Source organism: Anneissia japonica, unplaced genomic scaffold (assembly GCF_011630105.1).
Source record: "Anneissia japonica isolate Jap-2015-1 unplaced genomic scaffold, ASM1163010v1 scaffold724_len3256291_cov202, whole genome shotgun sequence".
Lineage (NCBI taxonomy): Eukaryota > Metazoa > Echinodermata > Crinoidea > Comatulida > Comatulidae > Anneissia > Anneissia japonica.
The window spans coordinates 2,401,595-2,415,040 of NW_022744966.1; the positions used below are offsets into that span (position 1 = coordinate 2,401,595).

General features: G+C 35.8%; 1 protein-coding gene across 1 annotated transcript in view; it reads right to left on the reverse strand.

The window, feature by feature from the left end:
* Positions 1 to 8,270: 8,270 nt before the first annotated feature.
* LOC117119841 (neuronal acetylcholine receptor subunit alpha-10-like) overlaps positions 8,271 to 13,446 on the reverse strand; it is a 16,744-nt gene continuing 11,568 nt past the window's right edge. The window contains exons 5-6 of the mRNA XM_033264807.1: positions 11,434 to 11,969; positions 8,271 to 10,170 (exon numbers count right to left, since the gene is read on the reverse strand). Of these exons, the coding sequence (XP_033120698.1) occupies positions 9,653 to 10,170; positions 11,434 to 11,969 (1,054 nt within the window). The 3' untranslated portion in view covers positions 8,271 to 9,652. The remainder of the gene's footprint in view (positions 10,171 to 11,433; positions 11,970 to 13,446) is intronic.

Consider the following 13,446-nt stretch of genomic DNA (forward strand, 5'->3'; position numbering starts at 1 on the left):
GATCTGGAGAACGTGGGTTCGAGTCCCACTGGAGAACAACTTGCAAATATTTTTTGCAAGTGTTTTCACACGCACTGAGTATTCAGTACATTTTTACGACAGGTTGGGCAAAATTACACATATAGGCCTTAATTGATTCTCCTGGCGCAAATCCAGGTATTGTTTATTCCATCACGATAATAACAATTACGGTACCATTCAATAATACAACAGTCATCGACCTACTTGCAGTGAATTGAATCGAAAATGTATTCATGAAGTTATGATGATATGAAGTGTTTTAAAACATACACAATAATAGTTGAACCAACTTTAAAATACCACAAATACAAATGTGCGTGACGATATTTTATTGCTTTAGAAATATGATTTCAAAAAGTGTATTAGTGAATCACGCACTGAGTATTCAATACATTTTCACGACAGGTTAGGAAAAATACATATAAGCCCTAATTGATTCTCCTGACGAAAATCCAGGTATTGTCTATTCCATCACGATGATAACAATTACCATTCAATAATAGAACTGTCATCGACCTACTTGCAGTGAATTGAATCTAAAATGTATTCATGAAGTTATGATGATATGAAGTGTTTTAAAACATACACAATAATAGTTGAACCAACTTTAAAATACCACAAACACAAATGTGCGTGCCGATATTGTATTGCTTTAGAAATATGATTTCAAAAAGTATATTAGTCCATCGTATACGTAAGGGCTTGTATTGTTGTTGTAGGTCCTACAGTACAATAAGTTTAAAAGTGTAAGGTATAGGATAGTGTGGATTTTTAAACATTTTTCTAATGGTAATGTTCAAAATAAGTGTCAAGGAAAGTAAGTATGATTGTTGGAAAAAATGGTCAACATTTTATTTTGAATTCTCACCCTGACCTTCGCCTGGGCGAAGTGGGCGAAGGTCTGGATCCGCGTCTAATTAGCATGAATTTTGTAAGCCAGGACCCACAGTATTTTGTTACGTTTCTTCACAGAGGGGGGACGAACCCCCGCCCCCCCCCGAACCCACCTGGATCCGCCACTGTGATTAGAATCAAATATAGAATTTAAGCTAACAAAAACAACACATCCAAAACAAGTCTAAGCCTGTATTGAAAAAAAAAATGTAAATTCAAAAATTCGGCCAAATATCGATAGTTTGGCCGTGACTTTTCAAACGTTACGGCCAGGCAAATTTTTATACGGCCAGATTTGAGGAATCAAATGGCAACCCTAGTACTGTTTACGTTCGTCAACAAAATGGGTGACAAGCATCTTTCCGTACCTCTTCGGAGTACCCATTGAATTATACCGAATATATGTAGTTTTATGGCACAAAAAACATCAACAATAATTATGGCATGTTTAGAAGTCGATCAGGTAAAAGTAAGGGTACACCTGGGCACCAGCCATGTGATATAACCTCGGCCTAACCATACCGGCTAGCCCTACACAGGCCTATATATTATGTAGAGGGGTTATTCTTCGCTTATGTGCCATTTTAGAGGTTTAGAAATCATGAAAAAAAAGTTTCACATTTGTAATTCTTTTATTACACATGTCACCATTATGCCATATAACAACTATAATAAACATTCGGCACGATAATTAGGGCATTTTAAACGTTTATTTAAGCATTAAATTTTCAGTGCTGTAACATAGCAAATATTTCAAGAATCATCTCCATGACACTTTTTTGTGACGGAGATGATGATATACACATAGATGCGAATCTTAGTAAATTTGAAAGATAAATTGTATTATTTAATTATAGGATAATACACAATGAACAAACAGGTTTTGAACAACGTAAGTCGTATCAATTACCATTTTTATTTTATAGCCGTTTTTGAGAAAAGAAAAAATCAAGAAATCATCTCCATCACACTTTTTGTGACGGAGATGATGATATACTCATAAATGTGAATCCTAGTAAATTTAAAAGATAGATTATATTATTTAAATATAGGATAATAAACATTGAGCAAAAAGGTTTCTAACAACATAAATCAGATCAATTATCATTTTTATTTTATATTCGTTTTTGAGGAAAGAAAACATCAAGAAGTCATCTCCATCACAGTAAAATTGTGAGGGAGATGACTGTGACGGAGATGAGGAATTAAACTTTTTAGATCATATAGTGCCATATGCAGTGTGTTACAGGGTGAATGCCATGTGCACTTTGAAAATGACACAGTTCTGATCGTATATATAATTATTTTTTTCTAAAAAAAATAATAAATAAAGCATACTCTGAAGCGTTCGGAGATGATGCTGAATAAAGGTACTTTTCTGGTTGTATTAGAATTGCATGAATTCTTCAGCTATAGGTGGTTTAACTGTACAAGAATGGACTGTTTCTTACTGTATGGTCCCCTTCAACCAAAATGGTTTGATCCATAACGTGTTATGTCATTTTGCTAACAGTATAATGGCATTTTAAAGTATTGTGATGGAGATGACAATTTAGGGACAAACTTTTTTAGTCTAAAAAAGCCAAATTTTAAGTATTTATAGTTCTATTGATGTCATTCTTAATTTTACATTTGTGAGACATCTATTGTATTCACCTTTTTGTGGTATAGTTATTTATTTAAGTTATTTATTTTACAAATTATGACATTAGGAATTTTTAAGAAACCCAATCGGGACATGCATAGTGCGCGACTTTGGAGGCTTTTGGTTGAAAAATAAACAGCATGTCGATTACGTTTAAAATATTTAACAACTTATTTCATTTGCATTAACGCAATAAAAATAAAATGTCCTTTAATATTTTAAAATTTATACTACATTAAAACATAGGGACTGGAAAATGGCACATTAGCGAAGAATGACCCAGGCACACCCCTAGGCTCTGGCCGAGGCCTAGCGGCCTAGCCTAGCCTAATGTCGATCAGAGGTAGGCCTAGACCTAGGGGCTTAGGCTCAGGTGCAGTATACCTAGGGCCTTCCTCTATCTCTCAACCGAATCCGGGTCGATTTTGATAGTGCATTATACAAGATAGGGTCAAGCTAACTAGCTCCACCAATCAACACACTGAATTTACCTAAACACGTTAGGACAATGTTTACAGGTGCTTTTGAATGTCAGTAGTTCGGATAAGCCTTACATGCATCCACCTTGATTCAAGACAAACACATCTCTCATGCCCAACTAGGCTAGGCCTACTGTATATTGCTGTACTTTCACATACAAAAGGGTAGCCCAAAGCAACAAGCAAGGGAGGGACGTCACTGGGGAAGGGCTCCTGCCCCGTTTTGCCACTAAATTAAAAAAAAAAATTTCAATGCAATATGTGCTCAGTGTTCACTTATTCAATTATTCTGAAACTGTTGTGCATCCCCACCCCTGTCCGTTTTAAACATTCTGGATCCACCCTTAATAACACACTGCACAATAATTCCTCACAAGGACTATAGTGTGCAGCAAAGACACTCAAAAAAATTAACTGCAAAGACGTCCTTCAGAAAAATAATGACATATGGTAACCATAACATCCACAACGATTGCCTCCTCAACTTCCCCATTCAAAAATGTACATGATCGCCACCTTTTCCCACTCATTCAACACCGTGCGGAGCACGGGTATATGCTAATAATAATGATAATGATAATGATGATAATAATTATAATCTATAATATTATTCCTAATTTTTTTAATATCACTGTTAAATAATTGTTATCATTAATGTGATTATTATGCACTATGATTACTAGCAGCACTAATCCGTTCATATGCAATTTGGAATGCACACTCAATGGCTAGGAACATGAGGAAACTGCCATAGATAAATGAAATGAGATTGTGCTTGGAACAGAAAATAATAATTGTAAAATAAAACTGTAAAATCTAAATTTTGAATATATTGTAAAGGAAAGAATAGATGGTAAAAATCTAGCTCCCTAAAAATGCATGATTTTTAGAATTTTTGTTATAAAAATTAGCCTATGCATCAATAAAATTATTAAATTACATAATACAGTTTGATAATTTAAAAAAAAGAAGGACCGATGGGTTGATAGAGAGAAAATAATTAAATTGAAACCACATAATATGTACATCGTTTTATTTAAAAAACAAATATGTACATGGTTTTATTAAAAAAACAATATTTATAAATAAAAAAAAAATGGGTTTAGTTATGTTAGGCCTGCAGGGTTAAACTAGGAGAAGATAATGTCACCATATTGTAATTTAAAGGTTGACATAAGTATTATAAAGTAGTTCATTCAAGATGATGACATAATTAATGTCGAAATATTGAATCCCAACATGATGGCGTGCATTTCAATACTTGGAGTATGTATACTTTCTTATCTGAGATTATCAGTGGACCTTTCGATAAAATAATTCAGTAGCCGTATTAGTCAGTGTATACAAATGAAAAAAATGAGGTAGCACTTTTTTGACTAACTAACAATATGATATTTTTCACAAACTTCCATCCCAGGCAATATTGCTTCATCAGATGAGTAAAGTGGTTCACAAGATACAGCAATATTTATGGACACCAAATTGATGATTGGATAAAGCTAAAATATATATGATGAACAATAAATCTGATTGGATAGTGAAACAATTAAGTTTAGGTCTTGCTGGATCAATGGAGAGGCATTTGTTAGGCATAACATAAGTAATATAGAGTGTATGAATATAAGAAAATAATGTTATGATGAAAACCACGCATACACAAAAGTATGCATTTACTCAATATTTTACATTAAAATGAAAGAAAAAAAAATAAGGGAAAAGAAAAAAAAGTATAGAAATACACTGTAATGATTTTTGAAATACAACTAATATTGTGTAGGCCTATCTTCAATTTACGAATACAAGTGGGATGACCCCACAAAAGGGAAAACATTGTAAAATCTAAATTTTGAATACTATTTAATATTGTAAATAAAGTAATTGTGAAATCTAAGCTTTGAATAATTATAGGCCTTTGTATATAAATTGTAAAATCTAAATTTAGAATGATTATTATTGAAAATTGAATTTTTAATTGTTAATGTTTCTGCTTTGCATTTGTAATCTTGTAATTGAATTGACTGCCTGCATAAGCCTGTTAATTCAGGCTGCGCCCTGGTCTTAGTATACAAATGTTGTCATTTGTATTGTTTTTATTGTATATTGAATATTATTAAGAATGATCGAAACAATATATTAAACACGAATTAATTGCAACCTGTTTCCTCATAACAATTACCGACAAAGAAGACAGTCGCTTTAGAGGTCGAGTAACAACGAAACACGAATTAATTGCAACCTGTTTCCTCATAACAATTACCGACAAAGAAGACAGTCGCTTTAGAGGTCGAGTAACAACGTGTATTTTGTAACCTTTATCGATACCTATTTCTGAAATTTTAATTTCCAACTATCATTAGGTCTGAAAATTGACCGATGGCTTGTGCCGATTGGCTCATTGAGAATGGATAAACTTGTTGCAACACCGAGCAAATTGACGGCGAACTAATGCAAATCAATGCATCGTTTAAATTGAACTGGACTTGTCCATTGCAGGTCTACATTCATCAAAGTAGTGATTGAATCCTATACAGAAAGCCAAATGGCAGGTATTGTTAGGCCGATTACATCTAAGAAGTGGTACACCATAGTGCTCATCTTCACTATTGGACATAATATACGTAAGCACATATTCTTGTTTCAATTTTAGTGATACTTGTAAAATTGTAGTGAAGAAATAGGCCTATATCAAATTATATGACCCAAAATAGTTTTTTGAATGTTGAATGAACAAAAACTACAGATTGGACCTTTATAAGCTTTTGTGAAATAATTTTTTAATGCTTCTCAGCTCAGATAAGCCTAGGCGCCTAAACTCAAACAGTCTAATATTAAATTATATGACCCAAAATAGTTTTTTGAATGATGAATCAACAAAATATACAGATAGGACTTTTATAAGATTTTGTGAAATCATTTTGTTAATGCTTCTCAGCTCATATCCACCATCTTCATCTCATAAAAACATCATACTGTACCAAACGTTAATTATTACATTTGGTAAAGCCATATCCATGGATGATACTGTACTATAATTTTCGTTGATGCATTTCCATAAAACTATTGTTTATGTTCCATTATTATTAATTCTCCATTTAGGTAAAATTATTTGCGTGTTTACTCGTCAATTATGTCTCTTGAAACCACAACATCAGCCATCATTGTTCGTCTGTATCTCCACACGCCAAACAAGTTGCCACACTCGTGGTCACGCTACCTCATCTTGGACAAACTAGCCAGACTTATGTGTCTTACTGACCGCCATCACGAGTATGATTTGACTGAAAACATTGGAAATGAATATGAAGATAATGAAACTGATGATGTTGACATGTGGGCTGATAATAATATCTCACATGAATCCATTGGTAAATGTCTTCTTAAACAGCTTCAAGTGAGCCAAGCAAAGATAATAGTGAAAACTTCAGTGACATCATAGACGAAGGAACTTACGTCAGTATTGGTTCAAGCATAATGTGTATTGATAGATACTTGAATCTGATTGGTCTGAAGTTGAAAACATGTGACATGTGTGTGTGTGTGTGTGTGTGTGTATGTAGGTGTGTGTGTGTGTGTGTGTCTAGCTATACGACAGCTTTGGGTTTATCTGTGCATCATTATAGACCGATTGTTGCTAGTATGTTTTGTCCTGGTTCTAAATACTTCAGCAATAATTATAATCTACAGAATGCTTAATAATTCAGATTCGACTGGATCGCACTAAAGGTCAGTGGCGTATTTAGAAGTTTTGAAATGGGGTGGGCGCGAAGATGAAGTGTGGGGGGGGGGGCTCGATGATCAGTTGAGGGGCGCTAATTCGCAAAATAAGGTGATTTCAGGTGAATTTTAAATACTTGACCGTGAATTTTTTTTGGGGGGGCGACTGGGTGGCGCAAGTAATGTTTGGTGGGGCGCCCTCCGCGCCCCACCCCCGTAGATATGCCACTGCTCCAAAGGTTTAGTCAGGCACGTTTTGATGATGTAGGTACTCTATCGGTTAGGAGTTGAATGAATTGCACGTTTTTCAAACATTTTCGAGTACATGTTGTTACATTAAACCACTTTTGACGGCTTCAATTGTTTATTCCACGTTCCTATGTTTTAGTAAGGACGATGGTAATGATAATGGTGATAATTCATAATGCTGGCGTAATAAATGCAGATTATAATTTGATGATGATATTGATACAGTACATGATGGTGGCAATAATAATGATGTTGATAACAATAATTTCAAGAACATGAGCATCATTTTTATAATGATGATGCATTAATGCTTATGCAACATACGGTTCTCTCAGCAGTGTGTGCGCCTACTGATTCAATTTTTTTTTCACTTTTTCGTAATCTTATATTGTATATAGTAATCTCAGATAAGATAGTATAATACATACTCCAAGTATTGAAGTGCACGCCATCGTGTCGGGATTCAATATTTCAACATTAATTATGTCATTATCAGAAATATACAGGCCTAGTAACCTCAGTAGTTAATGTGCATTTTATGTCATATCGACACTGAACATGTATCAGTGTACACCTGCCAATTCCTTAAATTTTCTAGTTTAACATACTGGCACGTTTTACTCTTATAGCTGACAAAAAAATACATGTCATGTATTGGTGTTGAAATGGGAATGCAAATAGAAATATGGGGTTTTGGTTTTTAGCGCAAGATGTTTAAATGTAAAAATGCAATAAAAATATTCCCAATCAGTTTCGAAAAAAGTGAAGTTAGTACGTATAAAACGCTGTACACGTTTACTGTAATTGCAATAATTTAAATATTCATAATATACTATTATTTCCGCCTACTGTAATACGGTAAACATATTTAAATGGTCCTCATATGTGCACCCTACGTCGGATCGTGACCAAACTTGAAACACTTCTTTATTAAAACATGACAAACTTTTCTGCCAATTATCATTTTTATCCATTGATTCATTTTTGAGATATTCAGGTCTGGGTCCCAATGGCCCTCACACTTCATTGTCATAATTTCTTCCTTGTAACCTTGGTTAAACTTTCACGAAGTTTCGTTCATATCAGTTGATCAGTTTTTGAAATATCTGGTCTGGGACGTTTTCCTTTAAAGGGTCCTCATATCCACACCCTACTCCGGGTCGTCACCAACATTTAATCACCTCATCATTGGGTCATACCTAACAATCCCTGTAACTGCCATTTAGAACTGTGCAGCTGTTTTGGAGATATTTTGAACACAAGAAACATGCAGGACCGTAACATTTTAATGACTCTCCAGTTCAAACCCAAATTTGGGTTGTCACCAACACTTAATAATTTCTTCCTTGTAACTTTCACAAACATTTCATTCATATCAGTTGATTAGTATTTGAAATATCTTGTCTTGAACGTTTGCTTAAATTAAATCCCTGTAAATGGTCCTCACATCCACACCCTACTGAAAACCGTCACCAAAATTTAATCATTTCTTCATTGGGTTATACCTAACACTCCCTGTTATTTTCGATGATGTCTGTGCAGCCGTTTTTGAGATATTTTGAACACAATAAACCACACGAAAACACCAAAATGTGACATACCCACACACACAAACTTACACGACTGAAAACATATATATCTTCCTGGCGGAGATAATAAAATTTATAATCTCAAAGCAATATATAGGTCTACATGCATGCTTTTAAAATGTTTCAGACAAACTTTTTCATGAATTGTCAAGTTTTTTTTTTATTAATCTCGATTGTTTAATTGTATTTTATACCTTGTTGTGAAGTTTATGTTGTTGTTTGAAAAAATAAAGATTGATTGATTGATTGATCTTATGGTCAGAATTTAACCGTAGAGTTGTCCAAGTCCGAAAGACATACATCAATCCTAAAATGATATGCTCGGTGCTTTTTTTTTAATAGTAAATCAACGAAAACTGATTGAGTTACAAGTTTATTATTGTAAATTATAACTTACTGTAAATGATCCTTTTAATTGGGCCATTCAATAATTTAATTGAATGGTAGAGATTCTTCTAGATTATGTGGCAGACTATATAATTATTAAGTGTTCTTACAACTTCCTAGACTTACCATTTGTGACAAACTATGAAATTAAAGAATTAAAATAAAAACAAGAAATGTTTATTGTGACAACGAGATTCAGTCAAAATTTGAATGTCATTATACAATAGATTAAATAAATATACAAAATATAAAATTTGATTAAAAACATATTAATTTTGTATTACAAACATTAAACATGAAATGGGACTACGAAAACATCGTAAAAAGTCAGTGAAGATTAATTTATACAGTACTAATATGAACCTGTACATCTTATTTATCAATATATCCACGGTCAACATAAAATTATATAGTTGGTACATTTTTCTAACATGATATCTCTAGCACTTTAATGCCTTTGTCATTTCTCTACATTAGAGCATGAGTTATAATTATCTCCATGGTCAGATGTTGTGGGTTGTTGGTTGAGGTTGTGGATGTAAGGTGTGGTCTTTTGTACACGATAACTATATTAAACTTTTAAAATATTTAGGTGTTAGGCGCCATGGTCATACCAACCTAAACTTTAATACGGCAAATGTATATGTACTGTATATATATATACAGTACCGGTACTACAAATACAAATCTGTGAAAGGCTTATTTTGTAACAAGATACCCGCAGTACAAGAAACTGCAGATATTAAGAAAATCCAGAAAAATAGTCGATCTATGACCATAGCTAATTTCTTCCATTCTGCTAAGATGTCGTCTTCTCTATCTTTTTGCTCGCTTATTTCCCTTAAGTGCTTCAACTCTGTGACGATGCTTTCTACAGCTTTCTCAAAATCTTTGTAATGTATTGAGGGCTGTGTGTTATCGATCTTTATTGTGTGTTCAGTCATTTCATGGGTATGTTTGACTAAAAGATTGTTCTCGACGACCATTTTCTCGGCATTTGATTCACTTGGTTCTGGGTTTACTCTGAAGTCTTTATTCATACAAATTAAGGACCCCAGACGCCCAATGATCCATACGCGCATCCAACGCGGCACAGGTTTTGTGCCTGGCAAACGATAGTGTATGTGTAGAACATATACAGTCATCACTGTCGACACGGAGACCAGAAAAATGCTTGCGGCAAAATACTGACCTGAAATTTTATGGAAAAAAAGAGAAATAAATCGATTTTTTATTAATTTCATTATGTAACTGATGCAAGATTGGGACTGGTATTACGAGCGCATTGTGTCGTTCCGTTATACCATAAGCAGTTCCTGGATATCAACACAACTGCGCACCTACCAGAGCGCACCATGGGCGAATCCAGTAGGTGGGGGGGGGGGCACTGGGGTTTGGTAAAAGATTTTTAAATTTCAATGCATATCAATGTTTTGCATTGAAATAATCGCTACTTACTTATCTTAAAAAAATGTTGTGCCCCAACCCCCGTTTGAAAAATTCGGGATTCACCCATGCGCATATTGCAAAGAGCTGGACGCACAATCGTAATAAATGCAGTTGCGTAACAAAGAGTCTCGACCCTCTGGATAAGGCCTCTTTTTCAATCCCTGCTACCCTGGTGCTCAGTGGACTGCGTGGCCCATTTGGGGTACAGGAAAAACCCTGCAGTCCGTCCTTTTTTGACGTTATGTCCTAAAGTGGCCTCATTCGGCCGATTTTTACTCGTGAATCTGGCAAAACACAATATGTTAATTCATACCCCTGCAGCCTCCTAAGATCCAGCCTTTGGATTTTAGCCATTGAAAACTCATAGATGTTACCAGAGGCGGCGCAAGCAGGGGGTCCGGGGAAAAGGACGCCTGTAGGGGAACCCCACTTGGAACCCTCTGTCGGGGAATTTCTATCCAGCAAGGTCGTCGGGGAAAAATCAAATCTCGAGAGCCGAAAGAGTACAGATTTAGCATGCTTTTACTAAGTCTCAAATTTTAGGGACCGTTTTAGTGCAAGCAGTGCTACCGTATGTGCGAGGTGCTGTATCATATTGCGATCGTATGGTTTGCAGTGGCGGCGCCAGCTCTTCCCCGACAGGGGGATGGTACCTCCAACAGGGGGTTAGTACCCCAATAGGGGGACTAGTTACTAGGTACTGTACCCCCTCTTACTCTTAACTTGCATGGTTTTCTATCAAATTTTTTAAATAAATAATCCCATATTAACACAAAATTTTATTATTTTTTAATAAATAAAATTCCCCGACAAATTTGATTTTTCCCAGACGGACCGGGGGGGGGGGGGGTGGGAGGCCTACGCTTCCCTGTCCCAAGGGGTGTCGAACCCTTGTCGAGGAGCTTTACCTTTTCGGAAAATTGCTTGCGCCGCCCCTGGATGTTACACCACTGAATGGTTGATAAGTTATTTCACTGTTTGTTTAAAATTTCGAGTATGTACTCACCGATTAGCGGAACTGTTTCCGACGTCGGTGGCATCGTCTCCGCTACTAGAAGTAGGAACACAGTAAGAGCTAGGAGAATAGTGATCGCTAGCGTCACCTTCTCACCTGCCTCAGCTGGTAGATAAAAATCAAGCAAAGTCAACATGGTAATCAGCATACATGGGATCAACAGGTTGAACAGGTAAAACAGTGGCCTTCTTCTGATAATCATTGTGAACTCGACGGTGGGATATGGCTCAGAACAACAATTGTAATAATACACGTTTCGTTTGACAGGCATACCGATAAGTATCCATTCGCCGTTGTCGATGAAGGTGGAGATGTCTCCGGCTATCGACCTGTTGACGATGTCCAATTGGAAGCCATGGTAGGCCCATGAGCCGAACTTTAAGACGCACATTTGTTCATCAAATGGGAAGTATCTGACGTCAATTTTGCAAGTACTTCTGTAAATTGCTGGAGCGTTCCAAACAACAATACCGTTCGAATATGCCGAAACACTGGTTTCCATCATGCCATTGAAGCCGCTGTCGACACTGAATGGAGGAGATAATAACATTGCATAAAAATATTTGTATTTGTCGCTTCATAATTACATTAAGATCATAGATAATTATAATATCGATGATAACTATAGGTTTAATTATGATCATCCTGCCGGATGGTTGGAGTGATGAGGTGATGATTTTGATGACGACGGTCCAGTGATAATAATGGTGTCTATTGAGAGAATGAACGCGATGCAAGATGATACCGATTGATAAAGGGAGGATTATAAAAAAAAAATTAAATACATCTTCCTTTTTTTGTCGGATTCCAAATATTTTAAAGGGGGGGTGCGGGGATGAGACAAGTGGCCATATATTGCTTATTTAACCTTTCCTGAGTTCGGGAAAAATACTTAAAAAATTCAAATTGTTGAGATGTAACGATAATTAGAGAAACAAAACATGATGTGATGAGACGGGAAAAACAGGTGAAAACGAGGCTGATCACTTTTTTCAGTAGCTTGGTAGCATTTTCTAACCAACTAATTAATATTCAAGACCAGTAATTTTTGGCGAGCAGCTGATCGAAAAATCGTCCCGACGATCGAGCAACTAGCCTAGACAATACGTACGTCCAGTAGTGTGAAGTCGTGAGTTTTTGTGATCGTTTTCGTACGCAGTTACAGAGAGACGGTTTTGTCAACGTCAATTCAATCATGGAGGAATAATTCAATTGAATTAATAAACGTATATCAGTCCGATGACTTGTTTGTTTATAATTAGGCCTAGCCTATGCCTAGGAAGCACAGTCAGTGTCTACCCAGCAGCTAAAGTAGCGCACTCCTGACCGGGACAGTGCTCCAGTCCCGCAGCAGGTGAGTTCGCACGCAGCCTTATCCAGCTGACGGTAAAGTTAGTAGGTTTCTACTACTAGCCTAGACTTGTCATGCCATGGCGACTTTGTCACATTAATTGTGCTAGTGCATATTAATAATACTATAGGCCTGGTCCTATGAAAAACTGTCTAGGCCTAGGCCTAAATGTCTAAAAACTGCACTGTCTAAATAAAGGTGATGTGCTATAACACTACAGTATATCATCAGAGCCAACACCAATTCCTGTAACAATAAGATATTATTGATATACTGTAGACCTAGAAGCTAGGCTACACAACAATAACGCCTCAATAACATGATGCATATGTTACTCCAAACCTAACTTTCAGCTGTTGTTGAAATGTGGAATTCAAATAAAATATACAGTATCTCAGTATGGTATGTTATTGATAAAGCAGCAAATGCCAATGTTTGATGACATTTTTGATTTTTTAACAAACCTGGTTTTTCATTATTGTAACTACTGTTACCGTATACTTATTTCTCAATAGGAGCAAATGACTGGCTCAAATGGATGTGATGCAAACAGTTCCATCTGTGTGGACATGATGAAATGGACATGTCCAATCCATGGTTAGCAGAAGGTGGCGATGCTCAGAGCTCTGCAGCAAGTGATTGAATCCAAAATA